Raw genomic sequence first — 24961 nt, 5'->3', positions numbered from 1 at the left:
CCCTATGTGGTTTCTTACTCTACAAGTACGCACGAGGGGGGAGGTAAGCTGCGGTCCGGACACTCACGACACCGGACTGGAGTTCAACAGAGAACGGTGGCAAACTCACTGGCTTGAGACACAATGTACCAAGATGCTTTTGAAAATAAGAGGCATTTAGCTTGTGTTATATAATCATGAATGCATTATCGGCATTATGATCATGTCTACAATGTTATCGCCATGACAACCCAGGAGAGAATGTAATTACTCAGAGGTTGCTCATTCATAGCTCGTGAGGCTCAGTAGGGGTGTCAGTAAAACGGCATATTTCGGGTATTTCTTGTCTCAAAATAAAAACAAACTTATTGTACATAATGTTATATAATATAGTTATGTAATGGAAATATGTCAAATTATTTGAGGGTCAAATGGAATGCACGCAAAGTTATAATAAAATATCTGACTTTTGATTCTTTAAAAACGTTGGTATCGTGTTAAAATCACATAAGACCGGTCTCACTGTTGTCAACAACATAAAGTGTGTCTCATTCGTGATGCTTCTTTCCTATGAGAAACGCTAAACTGCACCAAAAGTCACATGACTGTGTCATATAAAAATAGACACAAATGCACAAAATAGAAGGAGAAAAAATGGCTCATGATGCAACGCAACATTGACAAGGCATTTCAAATACAACACAAAGAGCAAAGGCGAAGTGCACGAGTTATGACTAAGCGTGCTGCCGCACAGCTGTTTCTCTACAAGACGTCACGTCGCATCACGCTCTTTTTTTTCATGGAGGATCTCAGAGACTTAAGCATACATCGTGCTCTCTCTCTCTCTCTCTCTCTCTCTCTCTCTATGGAGAAGTGTGTTTAGAGTGGATGTGAAAGCGCAGCCGCAGACTCTCAGCGCTGCACTGCAGCTGGAACACACTGTGATGTTAAGATCAGTCTGTCTGCAAAGCACAGCACAGCGCACACCGTCATCTACACACAAACATATTGAGGTCACATGAGGACAAGGGAACCCAACAGCTACTTTTAGCTCGTGCTATTCAATACGGACACGACTCCAGTCGATGTAGATCAACTACATTTTCACAGCAAATCAATCACATCTTACCTTGTTTGCTGTAGCAATATTGTTAAACTAACATTGATGATTTATTAATACAAACAGTATGTAATGTGACATAATAACTATATAAAATATAATGTGTATGTTTCTATCTCTGTCTTATCTGTCTATCTGTATCTTTCTTTTATCTGTGTCTATCTTTTTGTCTGTGTTATCAGTCTGTACGTCTCTTCATTTGTCTATCTACCTGTCTGTCTGCCCATCTGTCTATCTATCTATCTGTCTGTCTGTCTTTTATTTATCTACCTGTTTCTCTGTTTGTCTGCCCATCTATCTATCTGTCTGTCTGCCTGCCTTCCTGTCTGTCTGTCTGTTTATGTATGTATCTATCTTTTTAATTTATCCATTTATCTGTCGTTATGTGTATCTATCTGTTTGTCTATCTGTCTTTTTAAACCACCCATCTCTAACTATCTGTCTGTCTGTTAGTCTGTCCATACATCTATCCACTTCTATATCTTTCTATCCCCCTGTCTGTCTATCTATCTATCTATCTATCTATCTATCTATCTATCTATCTATCTATCTATCTATCTATCTATCTATCTATCTATCTATCTATCTCTTTAGATGTCTGTCTATCTGTCCTTTTATTTATCTGTCTGTCTGTCTGTCTATCTATCTATCTATCTATCTATATATATTTTCTGTATATTTCCTACCAGGCACACTTATTATAATGGGTTTGATTATTGGAAAAAAATATGTATTTAATAAAGACATCAGTTGCATGCCAACAAAATAAGAATGTTGGTTTTCATTCATAAAATGATGCTGTTAAAGAAATGACCATTCATTGACCATTGTCAGTCGATAGATTCAAGATGGCAGATCGAGTCTGTCGTGGCTCAGTTGCTCCTGGGCTTAGCCAGCCTCAAAATAAATCGTTGAGGATGAGTTTCTTAACTTCCTCTCGGTTAAAATAAAAATGATGAGTCTTGATCGAATAGTCTTGGTAGTCCTGGTAGCCTCAAGTACGTTTGACTCCAAATGGATAGTCATCAAAAAAGCTGCTGTTTGAGCTTTGCCCAGACACTAAACAACGGTGTGACATGTAAAGGTAGCCAGAAGTTGCTTTAAGTTGCTAAATGAGTGTGGAGAAAATATTCACCGGTTCATTCACACTTCCTGATGAGTTGCTATCTGTGTCATTTGACAACGGTGCTGTGTCAAACCTGCTCTGTAAGTTGGATCGTCTGCATAGTGAGATGAGCGCACAAAGGCATGCAGTGAAACTACAGGCGGATATAGGGGAAGACCTATGCGCTTCCACTGCAAACATTAGTAGCAGAGTTTCCAGTATGGAGCGGTGAATGTAGAGTAGAGGAGAAGGCCATGGTCTGGACAATTTGAGTGGTTTAAGTTATGCCTGCACTGGAGAAATAACAGGTGCTGAGGGGCTGGAGGTGAAAGGAGATATGGGTCTTCATTTTCCAGATTTTTTTGACCCACAAAAGAAGTGATTTATATTTATGAGTGGTGAATGACGCGCTTGTGATAAGTGCAGGAAAGAGCAAGCTTGTTCACTTCCTCTGTCTCCAAACTATTGTGTGTGTTTGACTTCATTCGGTGTTGCGCAGACCGGTCGGCATTAAAGCACCTCAGAACAGACTGCTCCTTCTGCTTTTAAAAGCGTTTTCACGGAACATTGATGTCATATTCTGATCGTTGTGTGCAGTACTTAATGGAGCCGAACAAATTGGTTTCTGAACAGTCTCCCTCCCCACTATTTCAATGTCCGATTTGCGATGTAATGACTCATTTGAACCCATCTTTCTGAACCGATCTCCGTCTTTTTATCTATCTATCTGTGTGTCTATCGGTCTTTTAATCTATCTTCTGCAGGATTTATTATCTGTTCCAAATTTTAAGATGAGTTTTTTTGATGGTAGTGCTTTTTGTTGTGCAGCGCCTAACTATCACATTTCTTACTATAACACATTCACCAACTGGAATACATTTCCCACTTTAAAGCTCAGAACCAACTACCAAGCTTGATGTGTGATGTAAAATATAAATTCCAATTTTAATTTCACAAATGCTTGTATTCTGCTGCGTGTGAGGCTTGTTTTTCAGGCAAATGACTGTGATGAAAGCTCCTGCACAGAGGAGACGGTATCCTATTGGAACAAACGCAAAATACCACCGGAACGTATGACACGCCACAGCAGAGGGAAAACGGATGCTAGACAATAACATTAAAGTGCTCTCAATATGGATATTCCTCTTTAACAAATGCATATATACGCTTCAGAAGAACTTTGTTAAGACCACAGAGCGGTGTCGAGCCGGTCTTTGATCGATGGATGCACTTTTTGGAACTTCAAAACATTCTCCCATTCTACTGCCTGTAAGAAAAATTATATGTGGTATTATAACTCTGACTGCACTTTTTAAAGAAGAAAGTCATATTCAGTCATGGTGCCTTGAGGGTGAGGAAAACATGGGGGAAATTTAGTTTTGCCTCTGAAATATCGCTTTAATATCATTTGTCAGTTACCTGCCTATTCATGTGATGAACTTCACTTGCATTTTTTTTTTAATGATGACAACAGACGTTTTATACTTGGGCTACAACTGTTTGGCCTCTGTAGAACCAGTGCTATGTGCAAACAAAGTTAACGTACAGCCCTGTAATTACTGCGTGCCTTTGTTCTATAGCAATGGCCGAAGAAGACACTAAGTAAAATGCCTATAAAATAACTTGACCAATCAATATCCGAATCAATTATATTCACACTTCAAATGAAATAGATTTTTAGGACAAGTAATATTTGTACTCGGACAAGTGAATGGCAAATGTACTTGTCCGAAAGACAACCACGTTGCAATGCTTTATGTCAAGCTCTGGGAAAGTATTACAGAATCCATTTTGTCTTTTGCATACATCTTGCTTAAATAAAGTACAGTAGACAGTTCTCTGGAGAATACAAGACCATGTGTCTGTCATGTTGAGTCAATATAAAATTACTTTGTTTGAGTAACTAAAAGTGATCGGACAGGTTTTTATTTAGCCTTAATGCCTGTTAAATGCTAAACCGGTCCATCTGGATTACTTGGTTTAGTTTCTACGTTTAAGTAATAAATGGATCACCACAAACCCACCTTACTTTACCTGTGTTATACACAAATCTAGAAGTGATTTTTACTTGCTTATTTTATGAAGTAATTCATTTTCTGCCTAGCTGAAAGTGATGCTGTAAAATCCACATGGGTCTAAACTAAGACATTTCACCTAATCCTTCCCCCTGATGAAACTTTCCTCTACAGTATAACACACACAATAGAATGACCATCTCTGTGAGCATGTGTCTAAACCAGCCATCCATAATCAGCCTGCCTGCTGTGTTCTCTGATGGCCCAGTATTGTTGCACGGCTTTGTGTGATAACAAGTGAGGCAGCTGATGGAAATCGGTTTGAGTCGTGCAGTGAGTCAGCTACCTCGAGACAGCCTGCTTCACGCTTTTACGTAGAGGGACAATAGAGTTGTGCTATTCTATTGGAAACTGGATAAAGAGTCCGAATCTTGTTAATATTCTGAAGCATGCTTTATACTGTACGTGCTGGAATGCTGACAGCGCGTTTCTACGTGCAGCACCGGGAATCATCGTGTGACTAATAAAAATGTCAATCCTACCATTTTTCATCAAGGTTGATCTTTTTGAAAATCGTTTGGCTTGTCCGAGTACAAAAAACCTCCGCTGTCAAGAGTGTCATGAGTTTGTACTTTCTTTATCTTCTGTTTAAACAAACGTAAACTTACAAACCTCTGATTTTCCCAAACTCCTCCCTTCTATGTGTTCCCTCACATGTGCTTGATTGCCAATTGCTGAAACATGTCCATATGGTGAGCTATAAAAAAGCTGCCCAGCCTTCATTACTCACAAGCAGCCCAGGCATAAATCACCCTTCTCCTCAAGTTTTGGCAAGCGCAGCCCCTACACCACTGCAATGAGTCGAGGTATCACCTGGTGATCAATGGCTCATACCAAAACAACACCAACTCAATGAACGAGCATGTCGGCGGTGGAAGGAGACTCCACCTTCATCCATCTGAATCTTCTGGGTAGAGAAAACATTGAATTCTGTGCCAGATGGATGTGTAAAGCTGATGAGTCTGAAAATATGTTTTATCTATGTTAATCATAAAGAATTGTGTATAAAGTTGGCACACCAAATCTCCCAAAATTATTAATTAAAAGACTTTCGCATGGCGTTTCGAGCTGCAAAAGGCTTTTAATTCCTGCATTTTTTACATTTTTGGAGCTTGGAGTGCTGACTTTATATACAATTCTTTATTCTTTTTTTGGACGAGTAGCCACTTGAGGTTGATGTGCGCGCTTTTGTCTTCTCTATGTTAAAACATCACATATCTTTAAATAAAGAACTGACGATGGTCTTGATCAACCTTCAGGTCAATCCGAGCATAAAGTTTAATGGTGTGTGAGAAAAAAGTCTTGAACTTACTAACACAACAATCTAGCAAGCAGTCGATTCGTTTTAAACTTGTGTAAATACATAAAAATATGTCAAAATACCGACCAGTTTGGTTATAACGTTTAAAAAACACCAGTCATGACGTAAATGTCTAAAAAAGAAAACATTTCAGATTTTTGGCCTCGCCAGTCTCTCTGCTATGTGCATCATCGACCTAAAACTTTTACTATACATAACTTTTCACAGTATCATAATCATTCAGTTATAGCAAACTATTGCGATATGCATATAATATATCTTCTACCTCTATCTAACATGTGGTCCACTACCCCAAACATGATTTTTTTCCTGCTCAAACTCAATAATTCTCCAAATTAAAATGTTCTATAATGCTTAATAACCACAACCGTACTAGGAACTTGACGATTACGTGGTAATGAGCAAAGGTGTTTCTCTGTTTCTCAGGAACGCATGACTCCATGCTTGGACAAGTCCCTGAAGTCACACATAGTAAATGAACCCCCCCGGACAGCAAGAACAAAAACGTGAGTTGAGAACCCTAATCCCCTCTACAAGGCAATAAAATCATGTTTTAATGGAGCGAATACGACTTTCGTTCATTAGCTCTCGTGCAGGCAAACACACATTATTTAATAAGAAATCCTAAAAGTGTGAGTAAGTCCTGCACACGAGAGTCAAATAAAGTTAGGAAGTGGGTGAAGTGATGTGGGTTAAGAAACCATATTGCTCATACCGCCTTCATACGTCCTACACCATCACTTGTGCTTTCACGTATTAGGCATTCATGTCCACGTGGGAAACAAAATGATGCATGAAAACACTTTTGCTAAAAAACAAGACCATTCTTCACAACAGATAGTTTTGCTCCCCAAGATTTCCTCTGTCTGGAGAGAAACGTGTGTGGACACAGGACGAATATCTGCTGGTTTGTTTAGGCTAACAAGGCCAAACCGACAACGTGCACAAGAACAATCGAAGTGATGAAGTTGACCTCTGCAATTAAAAATATACAGGAAGGGCTCCTGATCACCATCATTGTGTTTGTCATGACTTTATTTTAAGCTGATGATGATTCATATAACACTGCACAACCTGTTCGGTTCTCTGGGAAGGATTAGCTTATGTGAAAAGAACAGTGCAGGAACACCTGGGACTGCACAAAAGAAGCTGAAAGATTCAAATCCGTTGGCTTGTTTAGAGTCCTGACATTGAAATTTAAATCACTATTCAACTGTTAAGATGTGAGGACTGTGGAGACATTTTCCAGGACTCCCATACCTCTGCCATGGCAACTGATGTGGTATATCAAACGTTTTAAGATATCCCATTGTCGATATTGAGAGACACTAATCCTAGGGTAACCTAAAAGTGATGAGATATTTTCAGATGAAAGATGCTAGCTGGGGTAAGCCTATTCTAAAAGCTACTTATAAACAAGCCACTTCATGTTAGGTATAAACAGAAAGAGACAGCTCATCCAAAAAAAAAGAAAATGCTGTCATCATTTATTCAGCCTCATGTCATTCCAAACCTGTATGACTATCTTTATTCTTCAGAACACAAAAGACGATAGTTTAAAGAATGTTGGTAACCGAACAACACTGGCCCCAATTGACTTCCATTGTATGGACACAAAACCACTAAGACATTTCACAAATTATCTTCTTTTGTGGAGGTCACGACCCAACGGTCAGAGAGATCTGATGCTGAACATTCGCTTGTGCTGACATTTCACGACTCGTTCGCTCACTTTCTTTCACATTAGCCTCCTACCAGCTGTAGATGGCTCATAAACACTCATGCTGGCTATTGCCAAGCATCACACACAGGCAGTGCATTACATTCCCTGCCCACAGGCTCCAAGAAAAGCTTTCGTACTTTTAAATAGTGATTAAATTAAATGATTGTAACATTGACAGAATTCTACTTCATGACGTCAGTTTTTAACCGACGGGCTAATTCGCCACGGGTTACCTCAGGAATTACAGTGGTTTCCGATTTATAAGTAAAATATGGACAGTGGTTTGCATCACTTGAAGAGTAGACGAATTACATGGTCATCTCAAATCCGAATCGCGTGCCATAAGAATGTAATTTAATTTGCTCTCGAAGGATGTTAAAAGGTTTTATCAAACATGTTAACTCACAGAGTTGAAATCCACTCTTTTATCTCCATCTAAAGAAGATCAACTTCAATAGTGTGTGGTTTATATTGTTAAACATCTCACATGAATATGAGATTTATATTTGTATTTTTATGTGTTCTTTAAGATTATGAACAGAGTGAATTTGTCACTTCTCTGGATTCATGTTACTGGAAAGCTTTTGAGACCTTCACTGTAAGATGCTTATGTTATTAATAAAAATAAAATCATTAAACTTATTTATTTTAACTATGAACATGAGCCCAAACATAATTTCATAAACAGCTGCCACTGGAGAACTGGACCCAGTTGAGGATGGGTTGTCCAACCTTTGGTTCCTTGACATAGTCGCCGTAAGCTTGCCCACAGGGAGATACTGACATTACATGTAAAACCTCATTTCTTGACAATTAGTGGGTGCAGATATTTGTATGACGTCAGGTGGAGAGATGAATGTTAACATGTGAATTTGACTATACAGTATGTTTAGGTTTGTCTCGCACTTGTCTGTAGTTTGCTTAAAGGGATAGTTCAGCCAAGAACAAATTTTCCCCATGTTGTACTCACCCTCTAGGCATCCTGACTTAGTTTGACTTTCTTCTTGACGAATATTCCAGTCGGAGTTATAATACCACATATCATTTTCTTTTAAGCGGTAGAATGGGAGTAAATGGGGGGCAATTTTTTGAAGCTCCAAAATAGGGATGCAGAGACAGAGAGCAAGAGAGAGAGAGACACGCACACTTTATTAATGCTGCAAACATGTCACCGCTCGCATCATATTTTTTTAGCCTCTAATGTTGAAGGACACTTTTTAATGAAGTCTTTTGTTGTAGGGGTACAGAGTACAGTACATTCTATCAGCAGTCCGTTATAAGCCTTATATAGGCCATTCAAGAAGAGAGAGGTCTCATTTTTTTGTTTTAATTTAGCCTACTTGTTTTGGTAATTTTATTTTGTTATATTGTATTATATTGAAAAGCTAGACAAAAATATAAAATAACATTTTAGTCATTCAGTTCATGCAATAGTGAAAAATTTGCTTAATAGAAGAAATACGAAAAGCCTTGTATGGTGTACGGTATTTGGCCTACGGCCATTTTTATTCGGCTTCGAACAAGAATTTTCATTTTGGTGCATCCCTACTCCAAAAAGTGCATCCATCGATCAAATAACTTCTCAGCACGGCTCCGTGGTCTTAACAAAGGTCTTCTGAAGCAAATCGATGCATTTGTTTAAGAGAATATCCATATTGACAGCGCTATTAAGATTAATGTCTAACTTCTGTTATCCATCGGCTGCGCTTAAACCAGAGGCTTGTTTTTTCCAGCAAATGACGCAGGCGCGCAAGTTCAAATAGGACACCGCCTCCTCTGTGCAGGAGCTCTCGTCACCGTCATTTGCCGGAAAAACAAGCGCAGCCCAGAGATAACGGAAGTTAGATATTAACACCAACAGTGCAGTTAATATGGATATTTCTCTAAACAAACAAAGTCCCCTTCTACCGCTTGGAAGAAAAAAGTATCCCTTTAACAGTGCACATATTGTGTTTATACTTAAACATCTCTGCGAAGCTGTTTTGCATGTAGCACAATGCATATTGTGAAAGTGCTACATATAAATATAAAATTGATATATGTTGAGGTTTAAAACGTAGTACATCATTTAAGGAATTACTCACATTTTTGTTTGTTTAACATTTACAAAGAGCTATTAAAGATAAACAAATTCGAAGCAGCAAGACATAACAGAAAAGCACTTAGGCCAAACGTGCATCTGTCTCTGGCATTAGATGTCAAGGTGATACAGGCTGACACCATGGGAACCATATCACCTTGGTTAATCAAATAATATCTAGCAAGGGCTTCAAAATAGAAAACAAAGATCATGATGATGTTTAACAAAAAAAGGAGGAAACACATAGTATTAACCCCCCCAAAAAAGAGAGCTTTCTGATGAACACATCTACAGAATATTCCTACAGTATGCACATTACGTCATTAAAGGGGGGGTGCAATGGTGTTTCATGCATTCTGACTTATTTACAATGTTAAACATCCAGGCTTCTCATGCTTAACATGATCAACTTGTCAAAAAACGAGTTGGACGTATGATGTACTATTTCTGTACTTGACACACTCCCCTAGTACTACAACTTGTTTCTGAAAGTTTTTTATAAGTCTGGATCTGTTTCGGAATCCTATTCCTTTTATTGGGCAATTCTCCTGGAAAAGCACAGCAAGGCGAAATAAAGATCTGCCCATGTGACAACCGATGAGCAAGTCCCGGTTACCATCAAGATTGGCTGCACTGAGAGCCTGCAGCTGCAGCTTGTTACTCTTGCGATAGTGAAGTTTAGGTGTGTCTGTTTATTCATAGCATTTCAGTGATGGATGATATATAAACGGTGGATATAACGCTGGATTTGTAATTTGGATAGATTTTGGCACAGCTGAGTGTCCACTGAGAGCTGTACAATCATCGTCCCTGATGTCCTGTGTTTATGTTGTGTGTGATCTGTGCCAAGTTAAATTGCTCAGATGATATAACGAATCACCCCTGAACTACAGCATGTGAACCTTTCCCGACATGCTCACTAGATTTGTTCTACACACTGCTAAGATCACTCACATACACATGTTTTAACGCATTACTGTTTCAAGACATTATCATACATAGACAAGGAGACCAAATATTGAAATAATTTGCAGATTTTGTAGTTTCAGTAGGACATTAATTCAACGAAATGGCAGTTTACAGATCACAATGTACAGTCACGACATTATTAATGTGAAAAATTTCGATGACATCTTGAAAAAGTGTTCAGAACCTCTTAAACTATTTCATAGTGTTCTCAATTAAAATCCTCCAAGCACAACTTCCCTCTCCCTGGCATTATAGCTGTCAGCTCATGGGTTAAGATCCAAAAACACTGTTTTCCAATTGTATCTCAATGTCTTCGTTTCTTCGCCCAACTCTTTCAGTTTTAAAAATGACTTAATATTTGGAATTTGATTTATAAGGCCTGAGTCTTGTCTTCAATGTTGTACATGATTCATGCATGTATGTAGAGTTTAGTCTTTTCAATCACTTTGTAGCCTTAAAGGGATCATTTGACGTGGCTAGAACGAATATTATTGTTTGCTTTAGATGTAATACAATGTGTATACGTGATTTAAGGTAAAAAAAGCTATTTTCCACATACCGTGCATGTTTGTATCTCCTCCTTGCTCCGCCTCTCTGAAACGGGCTGGTATTTTACAAAGCTCATCGCTCTGAAAAGCGAGGTGTGCTAAGATTGGCCAGTTCACTACTGCGTAGTGATTGGTCGAATGCTGGACGGAAATGTAACGCCTCTTAACATATTTGGAACATCCCACCTTACTTACGTATACATTTGGGCAGTCTTAGTCAAATCGTGTTACGAACTGACATAGATTCGCCGGGGTGTGGTTACACAAGTGGTTACAGGCAGGTCTGGGTGAGTATTCGCTTCTAGATAAAATACATCTTTTGTCCCGACACTTACATTTTTGCAATTTTACGTATCCAATACATGCATGGGCAACTTATAACACACCAAAGACAAAGAAAAACAATTATTTCCGGCGAATCACCCCCTTGATAAATGATGGACTGACACGTTTCTAGAAATGGACTACCCATCACGTTAAACTTTTAAGGAACAACAAAACTTTCAACCATGTTTCATATTTATAAAAAAATATTTCTAGCACCAAAAAAGCTATTTAACATGATGACTCCAAAAGGTTTTGGAGTGATGGCTGTTGAAAATCTTTTTTTCCCAAACAATGACAATGTTGTTTTATACATCAGTGCAGTTCTATATATTTTGAGTGGAAGTCAAGTGAAATTAATAAACTGCCCGCCAAAAAACGTGTGATTGTGTAAGCTTGTACTTTGTAAAACATATTTGGTGAAGAAACACCATCTAATGGCTGATACTGACACTACACTGTGAAAATAGTAATCCTTTTACTAGAAAAAAAGGCCAAAGCAAGCCAGTATCCTTAAAGTCTAGAATATTTAAAAATACGTTATCTAGCCTTAATACATTACTGCGTTGGATAAGAGACATATATGACCAGCATGAGAAGAACATCCTGATTCCTATCAGACATTAAAAACTATATATAAACTTGTCAACATTGTTTACTTCTAAAACACAGCAGAACCCAGGGGAGGACTGGCTGCTGTACTGACTGTGTTGCCATATCCATTCATTTTACACAACTTCAGACTTTCTCTTCCTAAAGTTGCTTGTAAAAATGAAAAGCTCACAGATATGGACTAATTGGCCCCCTTAGCACAACAAAGCATGAATAACCACACGTTGCAGTCGAATATAACCACCTACTGTTAAATCTGCCCTTTACATAAAAAAAAGGTTATTTCCCATTTCTTCCCATGTGTGTCTGCCACAGAATCTCTCCTGTCAAAAAAACATTGTGTTTATTGATTAAAAAGCCATTCAGTTCTTTTTAACAAAAGACCAAGAAAAGCCTGTAAAGTAGGTTGTTGAAGAATTCTTCTGAATGTTAAAACAATTTCCTCCTAGTCAGATCCTCCAAGCTCAGTTTGAGTTTTCTTAACCTTTCTTAACCTTTTAACACCTTTGAGATCACATGCATAACCCTCCAGCTACAGAACAAAAAAAAATATGACTTAAAACCTTCCGATGAGCAAAATTATGTTTAGTAATATCAGAACTTATGACATCAGTAAAACATTTCTTAGAACATGTGACATCAACAGAAACTTTATAAGTATTACCTCAGCATCCTGTCTGGGCTCAAAGTGCTGTCATACGTGATTAAAACCACACGGGAGTGCACCAACAGCCTGCATTTACCCTTATTACCTCCTACTGAAAGTGCAAAGCATACCCCATGCCATTCATAAGTAAACTTTCCATTTTCCACTAAAAACATTTGAATAGCTGTGACTAAGGACCTGATGAAGACTTGATGAATCATGAAATTCAAAGCTGTTGTAAAATGAGTGTAAACACATTTTAACATGCACATGGGTTGATGTGCCAAGTTGCTATGCAGAAACGCCTGCAAAAAACCTATTGTTAGAATTTTTATTCATCTAGCAAATTTGAAATGTGTCGAAGCTGCCTCGCAGTTGTGCAATATGTTTTATATTGTGTAAATGAAAATGATTAGAAAGATCTTTAAAATAAATGGATCCTGAATAATCCCAGCAAATGTAAAGCCTTAGTGAAAAGTAGAAGCAATGACTAATGAAAACATGTTTCAGCACAGGCTGTGAAATGTGGTATGTGATGCTGTCTAGCCCAGGGCTCATCACGTTAAATAACACTAAAAACAAAGCTAACATTGACATAAATACAAACAACCTTACATAAAATGTGACAACTGATCTCTCATACTGGATGGCAAACCATTCAACGTGTTGATATGTTTTAATAACTACTTACACAAAAAGATAAACATCTTATCCGAATATCAGCATCATTCGATCACGTCTGGCAGTAGAGGCATTTGGAGTTATAGTGTGATGTGATATTATAGGTGTGGACACGGGCTAATCCTAATCGTCCTGTCGAGACAGCCATTGTCATCCTTACACACCCAACAGACTCGATTTTACCTGTTCAGGAAATGATTCGAACAATAAAAGCAGATATATATATATATATATATATTTAATTTTTTTTAAAATCTACAATAAAAACTGGCAGGGAAGATCATAGCCGATTAGCATGTGTGCATGCGTGTAAAATAGACACATAAATGTTTCCACACATCGTGCAGAGGGTGACTGCTCTCACTGAAGTGAGTAGTTAGTGACGTTTCCACACTTCCTCTTACAAAAACCTATTTCCACTTAACATATCATGTGATGTCAACATGAATTCAAACATGACCATCCTCTTTATTAATATTTCTATTTCTGTTTGATTAAAGCTGGCTATTCTCACACAATCCGCAAACACAGTCCACCCCGTCCTAGGTTTTCAACTGATCCATGCACACCGATGACACTTTGAATGACCATATGACAGATGTGACTTCAGGTGAGCACTGCTCTACATTTTAGGGAAATGAGAGACATAGACCTCAACTGATGTAATCTCACCATCATCGCTGCTCTACCATATTACTTCTCAAAGACAGACACTGGGGGGAAGCACCTATCACACCAAAGTACCATCATGACTACGCAATCCAGAACTTCAGAGATGAAGTGTTTTGTAGGCTTACCCGGAAGTAAGTGCTGCGTTGGGAATAGACTTTTGAAGAACAAAAAGCTCTGTGATAAACAGAGGATGTTTACACGTTTTGAAACAGGTCAAATGCTATGTATTTTTTCAGACCTCAAATACTGCAAAGAAAACAAATTAATATTCACTGTTAAGTAATACAACAATCATATTTGTACATGTATTTAGGAAAATATAAATGTGTTATGCCTCGATTATGTGATAAAGTAATTTTTTATCACAGTTGCATGTGTCTTGTCAGGCTGTCAGTCTTTCACATTGCTGTTGAATGACTTTGTCACTCCCGAGGTTTGATTGTGTTGAAATTCAACAAACACTGGTCTGGAAAGGCCATAATACTGTACATCTAGAAATGATTATTTTTAATGAAAATTTGGAGAGGTCTCTTAATTTTGGTCTGTGGCTGTATATAGGACACAGAATGCTTAAGTTTAAAAACAGTACAAACAACATTCTTCACAAAACTATTCAAAATGACTCCGTTGGGTTAATACCTGTCTTCTGAAGCAAAACAATTTATTGAGCTTATTGAGAGAATTGTATTCCAAAGAGATTAAAAAACAGTGACACATTGATAACTCTAAGTCTCATTGGTTCTTGACCACCACATGACTAGTTTCAGTTTCACTTAATAAGCTCAAACTTGCATGATGGTGTGTAAATGAAAGAATCTCTTAAAAACAGCACTCTGGTGACAATTGCTGAAAAACATATAATAAAGTGACCACCCCTCCTGTCTGTGTCGTGTCTCTCACCCCGTTACACTGGTGGAGAATGCGGGCAAAGAGAGACCGACTCGGCAGGCGTTCGTGTGGTACGTGTTTCCTGGGTCCATCGAGGGACGGACACGCTCTCCTCATCAGCGTCCAACCCGGAGGAAACCGAGGACGACGAAGAGAGAGTGACAAAGGTATCGATGGCGCCAAGCGGAGGGACAATCCCAGCCAGCAGAAGATGCTGTGGAGCCGACCGAGAGCGCGGTCCAGGTACCAGATAGTGCCGCCCAGCTGCCCGACAGAGCTACCCAGCCGCCAGAGACCGCTACTCAGCCGCCCGACCGAGCTACTCAGCCGACAGGAGATGCGGCCCAGCCGTCATGGAGCGCTGCACAGGTGGGAGTCCCGTTCGGATGCCAGCCGGCAAAGTGTACCAGGAGTGTGCCAGCCGGCGATCCAGTTCCGTCCTCCAGCCGGCCTTTCCAGTCCGTCTTCCAGTCGGTATGGGTCGGACTATAAGGCGATATTTTCCCTCCCACCCCTACTATCGTCCCGAGGTTCCTGTAGGAGCTGCCCGGTTACCAGGTCGACGCTTGGGGGGGGAAATGTGGCGAGGCGCCGACCGAGGATCAGCGTCGCCCTGGAAACGGCCCGGCAGCTAACGCTGATTGCGTCCAGCTGACGCTGATTAGCTGCCGGGCATAAAAGAAGCGTGCTCACACCACTAAGGGTCCTTGGTTAGTCGCACCCACCGCTGTCCTCGTTTGACCCCCAGCGCGAGAGAGTGAGAGGACAGCGAGGGAGACACGAGCGTGAACGACCTAACTGCACGAGCGCGGACTTTATGTTACGAGCACCCTGGGTGAAACCTTTTATTTTGTTTATTGTGGATTTGTGCAATAAATGCCCCAGTGGGGTTGTTGTTATCACCCCTCCTGTCTGTGTCGTGTCTCTCACCCCGTTACATGACCACAGAGGTACGTGTGACTGCATTATAAAAAGAATGACCCAAAAACAAAATACTGCGTGTGATGCCAATTCTTATGCTGAATTGTCTGCTTCCAAGTTTTGGACACACATTTTTTCAAAGCAGCAATACATAACAACATTACAATATCACAATATCACTATCTACAATTTTGAAACACAGGGCAGGACACGCCACAACATGGACACACAACAAAAGTAGAGTGCCATTCATTCTCTCTCAGACATGCAGGCCATGTGCACCGCTCAAGGTGTCATGTGATGCCCTCATAACAAAAGCTTGTGTATTTTTTTTGCTTTGCATTCATATTTGCTTGAGGCAGTGACTTGAGGAAACATCGATAGAATTTAAAAGTATGAACGGGTGGCCAACGTGTCTTGATTTCCTCACACCAAACCCTCTCCAGGCTATTGTCAATAATTGCTTGACGTTCATTTTTCAAGTAAAGTGTAAATGTAGTAAAGTCATAGCTGTACTGAACATTTTCGTCCAGTCACCAGGTTACAGTATTTACATGTAAGCAATCAGTCAGGGCTGTGTCGCAGGTGCTCAACAGAAGCACAGTTCCTAGTGAAGGTTCTTTGCATATTTATTAGCACCTTCTGTAGCGCTCGGAACCCACGACAGAAAATCAAAATAAGGAACTACCCACCAACTGTTGGAAAAAGTAAAACGGACAGGAACACAAACAGCACTTTATATTCAGCACGTCTGAGTCCAGACAATTTTCCAAATGTATGTGAATAAAAGTGGAAGATCCGTGTTTCTTACCTCAGCAGTGCAGCTCTTCGTGGGCTTTCTCCTTAGCTCAATACACTTCCTCAGCTTACAGATCTGATGACCTGTCTTTCGTTTCAGGCAACTGCTGCATTCCCCGCAGTTGATCTTGCGCAGGCAGGGCGTGCAAACTCCACAGCGACTTCTCTTTTTCCTCTCTTGAACCCGAAGTAAATGCAGCTGGATATCCTTAGCTTGGAGAGGAGGGTTTCCCGATGTTCCGTGCTCCAGGACCAACTCCGACTCACTGTCGAATGACGACCGGCTGCTTTCGGTGCTGCTGTTAAAAGACACCGGCACGCGGTCCGTATCACAAAGTGTGCTGTCGTAAAACCTTGCGCTCAGTGAGAGGAGAGAAAGTGCTCCCTCTTTCTTCACTGACATTTCAGCATCCTCAGTTTCATCTTTGGCCTCCAAGTCTACTACAGTGCTATGAAACTCAGTTTCGTCCACCTGGGGAGCATCTAAAAAGTTTTCAAGTGCAGTTTCTTTGGGGGACTGGCACACTAGGGAAGTCACAGTCAAACCTGCTTCTGCAGAGTGTTCTGGAGCGTTTCCTTCAGGAAAGTCTGTGTTTGTGTGTGGTTCATCGTCGACCTTCTCAGCTTGACCTGAAACGTACTTATCTGCCTGTGAAGGGGATGGAGATGTTAATCCTGAGGTATTGTTGTTGTACGCAAAATCTACGTTGCTGACACGGTCACCCTGCTCAACAAGTGCCGCGTTCAGCTGTTCGTTAGAAGCCGAGCGGTTTTCAGCTTGTGCTGTTTCTGTGTTTGCTTTCAGCTTCTCCTCCTCTGCCTTGTCAGTGTTGTGAACAACAGTCTCTCTGTGCTCCTCCGCAACCTCCTCAGAGTCGATGTTAATGGTCAGTCCTTCTCCAGCCGGAATAAAGGAGTTTATTTGTAGAACGTCACCATTAGGATCATGAGGTTCTGAACTTACAGTATCAGTATCCTGTTCCTTGATCTTCTGACCTCCTTTTCTGCCTGTACCCGACCTCTTGCGGGAATCAAGGTCCCTTAAGACGCTCTGAGATGAGAGACTGCCCCAAGGTGACTTCCCTTGACTATTAAGTTTTGACAACAAGCCATTTTGCTTCAAAGAACCACGCGTGTGCCTGGATCCTTTGACAACAGGGAGATTCTTGCCTCTCCTCCTGCCAGGCTTAATGACAACACCCCTCTTGACTGCCTGCTTCTTGACTGTTGACTTTTTGATCTCATCTTGGCTCCGTGTAGCCAAGCCATAAGCTTTGAGCGAGTTGACCGTTCGTCTTGTGGTCATGAACGCTTTCAACCCCTTGACATTTTGCTTTACAGACGCACGTGTTGATCTCTTGGGTACTTTGGCAGTATGAGGCATAGCTGAGCTGACAGAGTGAGGGCGGAGGGGTACAGGACAGCCGGCATGGGAAACAATACAAAGATGACTCTGGGCAGCACTTTTGAAATATTTCAAGAAAGCTTACATTGAGAATGTTGCATTACCTGTGGAAAATTAACTGTATTATTACATTTTCCAAACAAAAAATATTTTATCAAATATTTTTGTTGCATGACGATATACCATCAGAGGACATTCAAAACTACACTTTTAAGATAATGAAGTCTTCCATTAATCATACAGGACACACACCATCTCAGATTATTATTATGTGTAGTATCATACACTTTTAAAGTGCACTTTACTCAAGATAATGTGTGCATGCACAGAGTTCATTCATTCATTCTTGCACAGAGTATCTCACGGTACGTAGTGTCCCAACTGTGCTAACATAAATAGAAACTACACTAAAACATACATTTTTTTGGTATAAATTGTGAAAATAAGAGGATGCAATAATATCAATAAGTATAAAAATATTAAATATCTACATTTCAAGGTATACATTTTTTTTGTGTGTGTGAACAGTATGTTCCCTGGGCTTAAACTCCACCAACATTATTTTCAATGAAAAACATTAAGTAGGCTAAATGTCGAATTGGTTATCTACAGTATAACAACATTTTCTTAAATTATAAAAAGTAAAAGCATAATCGAGTACAATAGACTTAGAGTCAATAGTTTGTATTGCATGAAGATCGCCTCCATTCCAACCTACTGCACAAGTTAACATGTATTTAACATTTTTAAAGCCTATCTGACTACGTCTTCCTAGAAAATACTTATTTTCTTAGTTTTTTGTATAAGTGTTACTCACGTGTGCAGAGTGAAACGATAATCAACTACTAAACGCTGTAACTTCAATGTAAAGTTATTTTAAAGGCGCGTGCGAGATAAGTTCGAGTTGACAAGTGAATCTCGAGGACCTCGCAGACGTTTACACGCGCTCCGTGTCTCAACACATATTACGCCCACTACTTAGACAGCTTTTATTTAATAACACAGACGCCAGGTCAGGCATCTACGTAGGAAGCTCTCTGGGTTTCGAGACACGTTGTGGTAACTGACTAATCGCTTAACGTCCTCTCACGCTTATCTCTCAACAGTTTGTTTCGGTTTGGACAAAGCAGTTAACAAACTATTAAATGTGATAACAATTGAAAATAGCCATACTTAAGTAAATAAACATCAGTTTGCCGTGTTGTTGCGAACACTTTGAAGGAAGTTGAAATACTTTACATACCAGAGAGACAGTATTGATAATATTCCCCGCCTGTACAACACGACTGATCCTTCAGCATTTTCCCTTCGACCCGCGCGTGACCGACATATCGCTCTGCGTTGTTCTTAACGTAACGTAACGCCAAACTGTAACTGTCATGCTGCCACAGAGAGTTTAGCACCTGAAAGACAAACCCAATGTCAATCCATTAGGTACCGAAGCCAGAGTCAAGCTACACTCTCCAGTCAACTTCAGGCTATTTAATGGACGTCCGTCAGGTGGCGGGAAAACGCGGACTGGATTCTACCGAAGGGCTAAATATCTGCCGTATGAATAATTGAAAACGAATTCAACCATCAATGTGCTTCAGGCTAACATGTCGTGATAGCCACAATGTACCACGTTTTGAGATGACGTCAGTTTCACTATGACTAAATTTGGGAGGTGTAATCAAAAACGTTTGAACTTGCACAGCATTTGCGTCTGTGAAACTCACTGTAAAGATGATATGATCAATAACTCACGGCGACATATATTCTAACATAACTATGACTCATCGAAATAAGTTCATTGTGTTTTCATGTTGATTTAAGATATGAAAAGGGCAATTTGTAGTAATCGTAGTATTTACATGTGTATACAATGTGCATTATTGGATTGTTGTCAAGGCAGTAGATGTACAATACACAAAGATACACAACATACAGGCAAAGAAAGACAACGTTTTAAAAATGGCACATACCAACCATGGAAAACTCCCAAGAAGAAACATTATAGAGCAGGAAATAAATGTATCAAAATAATTTTAAGCACATCTTTACTGTATACAAAATTGCGGAATCAACCATTCAGCAAAATAAACACAATGTGCAACAAAGTACCATACGAAACCAAATATAAAACATGGTAACCATTGAAGTGGTGTATAACCAACGATTTAATTATATTAAAATAACATCAAATTAAATCATACAAAAATCCTCTTAAGCAAAATAGACAGGCCGCGTGGTGCGGTGACGTATGAATCCTGCGACAGTAGACGAATCAGTGAAGGACATGCTATGGGCTGAACTGCCAAAAAACACGTGAAAATGTTTAATCGTGGCTTGACTTTTTATTGTATGTAAGTACACCTTCGAAATTCCCATAATTAAAGATGTAGGGATTCATCTATAATGAATAGGATTGTTGTCATGAGCTTGTTTTATAAACGCAGCAGATGCGCCGCTTATAGAAGGTAACGTTAGAGTTGACAGTTTGTGTAGTTCCGCAGGTCGATGTGGACAGTTGTGCAATCCGCTGACCTCGTTTCGGAGTAACTTACAATTGTATTGTTTGTGCATGCAAGCTTTCAACTGAGTGCTACTGCAAAACCTGAATATTTCAGTACGGCGAGAATTGTTGAGTTGAACTGTGAAGTGTGGAGGCAACATATAACTTGTGCAACGGTTACCCAGGTGACATGGTCTAAACATCATTGTATTTCGTATGCTTACAAAATTTGTGGTGTAAATGCTATGCTTGCGAATGAACGTTATGGCATGTAAGCGATCTTAAATCGCAACGACATACAGACAAGCCACCGGCACACTAACAGAGATAACGGGCTTTTACCTTTTCTGTTTATGGTATAATGACATTACTTTGATTTTAAACCTTATATAACAATACTTTGTACAATTCGACGCTTTACACTTTTCTAATTCATATAATCGTTTAATTATAATCACTGTATCAGCTAATTCGATTTTTTATTATCCAGCATAAATATCAAATAATTTGACTGTAAACATTCATTGCCACTGTAAATATTGCATGTTTGAGTTGAAGTTAAATTCATTCAATCCAGATCTAATTCTACCTCTCACCTGTCCAGATGACAGCTGTTTGTCATAAATTTTGCCCTCCTAGTTTAAAGGACTGAGTGTATTGTATTTGCATTCCTGAAAACCAAAGACTTTAAAATGAGGCTTTTACAACTCCATTTCTGCCTGATGTGTCTTGTCTGTGTGCAAAGTCCAACCTTTGGCACAGATAAATTAAGGTGTCGGAATAACAATGCAAATGCTTGTTTTCACTGCATTCCAGAGTGTGCTGAAGACATGAGCGTATTGGAATCCTGATAACAGACGTCATGACAGCAGAGGTTGTGAGTTCACAGAGTCCAGCTCAGATCCCGGCTCCTGTTCAGAGGGACTTCTATTACTGGACCCGCTCCTTTGTAGCAGGAGGTAAAGCAAACTTTCGATCTTTGTTAAATCCGCTTGTGGAAAGTAAGAAGTACATACGTTCAACCACTCATACATATGATGCAGTGTACAATGTGCTTTTGGAGTTGAATTGACAATATAGGTCACAATTTTCATTCCTTGTTTACCATTTTTGTTTTCACAAAGGGAAGCACTTTTATCCAACGGTTAGGATAAAAGTGCTCGTGCAATGCCATGTTTTACCAGTTAAGCTACCAGACCACTTTTATGTGATGTTATGGGTCAGTTGTAACACTGTTGTAATGCTGTTTTTGTGTTCAAAAGGTGTGGCAGGATGCTGTGCAAAGTCCACCATCGCACCTCTGGACAGAATAAAAATTTTACTCCAAGCTCAAAATCCTCATTACAAACATCTTGGTAAGTCTGTATTGAGTATGCGAAAAACGTTTCTTATTTAATGAATTATTCTTTATAAGATCATCGATCAACAGACACCTGAATTTGTGATTGTTTTTCTTCATTATTTTGTAGGAGTGTTTGCCACACTTACGGCTGTGCCAAAAAAGGAGGGCTTTCTTGGGCTGTACAAGGGAAATGGCGCTATGATGCTCAGGATTTTCCCGTATGGAGCCATTCAGTTTATGGCTTTTGATAACTACAAAAAGGTTTCTTTTATTTTAAAGTCATCTATACTAATATAAACCAGTGTTGAAATAATAAATTGCCCTGATGTGGTTTATTTTTAGTGGCTTGACTATATAGTTTGCTTTGTACTAATGCCAATTATACTTTTTTTTTTAAATGATGTAACACATGACGATGTTTCTAAATTCTTTTTAGTTCCTTAGCACAAAGCTTGGAATATCTGGACACATTCACCGACTGATGGCGGGATCTATGGCAGGTTTGTTATTTTTGTCATAACACTTGTTTAACAAGGCCTTTTAGTGTTTAATTATGTATAACTTCATTATGATTCATGTATCTGTCCGCTTGTGATGCTTTCCACAGGAATGACTGCAGTTATTTTCACCTATCCACTTGATGTTGTCCGAGCTCGCTTGGCTTTTCAAGTGACAGGAGAGCATCGCTACACTGGCATCCGAAATGCTTTTCATACCATTTACCTGACGGTAAGAAGGATGGAAAACAGGATTCATTGAGAACGGTTTTGTGGTGCCTTTATTATTGTCTTTTTTGTTTTTTAAGGAAGGAGGAATCTCTGGCTTCTACCGTGGTTTGATCCCCACAATAATTGGCATGGCTCCATATGCAGGTTATTATCGTACAATAAACATACTGATATTTTGGTGTTCCAGATTCAATAACACTTCATCTTCAGCTGATGTCATTTTGTTCATTTTCTCTATCCTACAGGATTTTCTTTCTTCACCTTCGGTACTTTGAAGACTCAGGGACTCGCTCACTTTCCAGAGCAGTTAGGCAAGCCGTCTCGTGACAACCCGGATGTTCTTGTGCTGAAGACTCATGTCAATCTGCTGTGTGGTGGAGTTGCTGGAGCAATTGCTCAAACTATTTCGTATGTGTTTTTCAGTTTTTTTTGTGTGTTTGTTGTCTTTGTAGATTATCAGTAAAAGGGTTTTGAATGGTTGTTGGAAACCTAGAAATGTCCCAAATATTTTATCAATGTAAAGTTAAGCTTAATTTTGTATACATGCTCAAGTATTTCATTAACTAGGAATCTCTATAAAATATTTCTTTAACGAGTACCGGATTACTTATTGTGTTTTATAGTCCCACAGGGACATTTGAATATTATAGCCCTTGTCTTTTATCTTTTGGGTAGATATCCACTAGATGTTGCCAGGAGAAGAATGCAATTAGGCACGTCACTTCCTGATTCGGACAAATGTTTGTGAGTATTATAAAATGAATGATTTCAAGTGAATTGCCTATAAACTTTTTCATGCAATTGCTTATATATATTTTTTTATTGTGTTGAGCAGCACCTTCACAAAAACCATCAAGCATGTGTACTCTCAATATGGTATTAAGAAAGGATTGTATCGTGGTCTGTCCCTCAACTACATCCGCTGCATACCGTCACAAGCAGTTGCCTTCACAACATATGAATTCATGAAGCAAATCTTGCATCTGAATTAGAACAAGTGTGACTGAGCCTTAACCTTGAAATGACCCCTGGCTATAGCAACATCGTTTGGCATTCCGGTAAACAGCGATGTGTTCTTAAAAATCCATGCAGGCTAATGGCAAACCTGTGGCTTTACACACTCCAGCATCAGTCGCTGGGCAGAGGACAAAGAGAAGACTAGCTCTTGGGTGTGTGCCCCCTAGCAACCGAAAGTGGAAATTGCATGGCAACCTGATGTCTATAAAAGCATTGGAAGTGAATTTCTCTCTGAATATTATGCCTTTACTTTATCTCATTTATGCCATCACAATTATGTCAGCGATGATTGCAGAAGGCACATAGTGCTTTAAGCTATTACTAATAATCGAAGGAACTGAAAATGTATTTTTTTTGTTCTAAAAGAACAAACCTCATTTTCCATAGCCAGACTTGTTTAATATACAGAGCTTTATATTTCATCAAATCCGTGTTAATCATTTCAAGGCTTGTTGACTGATTATTATCTCACTCGGTGACTTCCTAACTACTTCAATTCAATAATTTAGTAATGTACTGAATGAAGGAGAGTGTCTATTATGTCTATGCAGTATTAACGAGACTCACATTTGCATATCGAGGTTACTGTGGCTAAACCTAAAGACTGCTCAGTGACATCCAGCATTGTGCATGCATTTCTGCATGAGAATCCCAAACAAGCAACATTACAAACAAGCAAAACTGTTTTTGGTGATGTGCATATCACAGCTGATATGTATAAATGATTCACTCATTTGTCATGGGAACAAAATGGACTCCCACAAATAAAATATGAATTTTGTTTTCAGACTAGTTGGGTATAGATATTATATGAACTTTAATGTGTTATTGTACTGTAGTAGCTCATTTTAAGTGTGGTTTGTACACTTATACCAAGTACAATTCATATCCTTGTGAATTTTCACAAAGCTATAATGATCCCAAAAGTTGATGCCTTATGTGTTTCTTTTCTTCTGCCATATGGTGGCACTGTTGCAGTGAAATGGTGTTGAATGGCACATGTTGACAGGATGAAAGGGAACATTTACATGTAAAAAAACATGCTTGTTTGTTCGAAGTGCAGTGAAAAGACAGAGGATTTGGTTTTAAAACTGATGAAATACATTTTAATGACTGAAATTAACAATCACAGTGATGCATAATGGTTCATGATGAATTTCAGGTTTATTTCCACAGAATACCACAGAGCTTAATCAGTTATCATGTTTGTCTTAAGCCCTTTTCATACAGAGATCCTGGAAAATATACAAAACATGTGTCCATGAATTTGTCCCGGGATCGCTAGATTGTCTTTAATAATTGTAGCGAATCGACAGTTTTATGGCTGTTTACAATCTTAGATTTTAATATCCTTAACTCTATTATTTATTTGTTGCTTTATTTCTATTAAAATACACATTGAGATGGCTGCTTGGCTTAATGATGATCAATGACATAATGTTTTGTACATGATTGTTCATTTTTTTTGTTTGCTAACATAAAAATTAAACTAGGAATAAAAATATAAACATTT

The 24961-nt window shown here is 39.2% G+C and overlaps 2 protein-coding genes across 6 annotated transcripts in view; one reads left to right on the top strand and one right to left on the bottom strand.

Moving 5' to 3' along the window:
* Positions 1–19988, bottom strand: part of tet1 (tet methylcytosine dioxygenase 1) — a 33069-nt gene extending 13081 nt beyond the window's left edge. Inside the window, exons 1-3 of one of the 4 annotated variants that reach the window (XM_056761287.1) lie at positions 19111–19982; positions 17427–17971; positions 16476–17111 (exon numbers count right to left, since the gene is read on the bottom strand). In XM_056761287.1, the coding sequence (XP_056617265.1) occupies positions 16476–17111; positions 17427–17846 (1056 nt within the window). In that variant the 5' untranslated portion in view covers positions 17847–17971; positions 19111–19982. Of the gene's footprint in view, positions 1–16475; positions 17972–18684 lie in introns of all 4 variants that reach the window. The other 3 variants (XM_056761288.1, XM_056761286.1, XM_056761285.1) reach the window with 3 other exon arrangements.
* Positions 19989–20070: 82 nt separating this feature from the next.
* Positions 20071–24961, top strand: slc25a16 (solute carrier family 25 member 16). Of its 2 annotated transcripts, none has more exons than XM_056761290.1 (10): positions 20071–20212; positions 21178–21320; positions 21624–21716; positions 21831–21964; positions 22140–22203; positions 22311–22432; positions 22509–22575; positions 22677–22839; positions 23107–23175; positions 23267–24961. In XM_056761290.1, exons 2-10 carry the CDS (start codon positions 21224–21226, stop codon positions 23421–23423), a joined length of 966 nt encoding a protein of 321 aa, XP_056617268.1. In that variant the 5' UTR covers positions 20071–20212; positions 21178–21223; the 3' UTR covers positions 23424–24961. The 2 variants fall into 2 exon arrangements, with proteins under 2 accessions (XP_056617268.1, XP_056617269.1); XM_056761291.1 differs by lacking the exon at positions 20071–20212 and adding an exon at positions 20306–20546.

Source organism: Triplophysa dalaica, chromosome 11, assembly GCF_015846415.1.
Source record: "Triplophysa dalaica isolate WHDGS20190420 chromosome 11, ASM1584641v1, whole genome shotgun sequence".
Lineage (NCBI taxonomy): Eukaryota > Metazoa > Chordata > Actinopteri > Cypriniformes > Nemacheilidae > Triplophysa > Triplophysa dalaica.
Note: the sequence above shows the minus strand (reverse complement) of the source record. Positions and strands in the feature narration are given on the sequence as shown.

Bases quoted from the DNA above. Each gene is read 5' to 3' on its own strand.
- slc25a16 (XM_056761290.1), top strand. From the start codon at position 21,224: ATGACAGCAGAGGTTGTGAGTTCACAGAGTCCAGCTCAGATCCCGGCT. The intron at 21,717-21,830 runs GTAAGTCTGTAT...ATTATTTTGTAG, and splicing joins TCCTCATTACAAACATCTTG to GAGTGTTTGCCACACTTACG. The intron at 22,576-22,676 runs GTTATTATCGTA...TCTATCCTACAG, and splicing joins TGGCATGGCTCCATATGCAG to GATTTTCTTTCTTCACCTTC.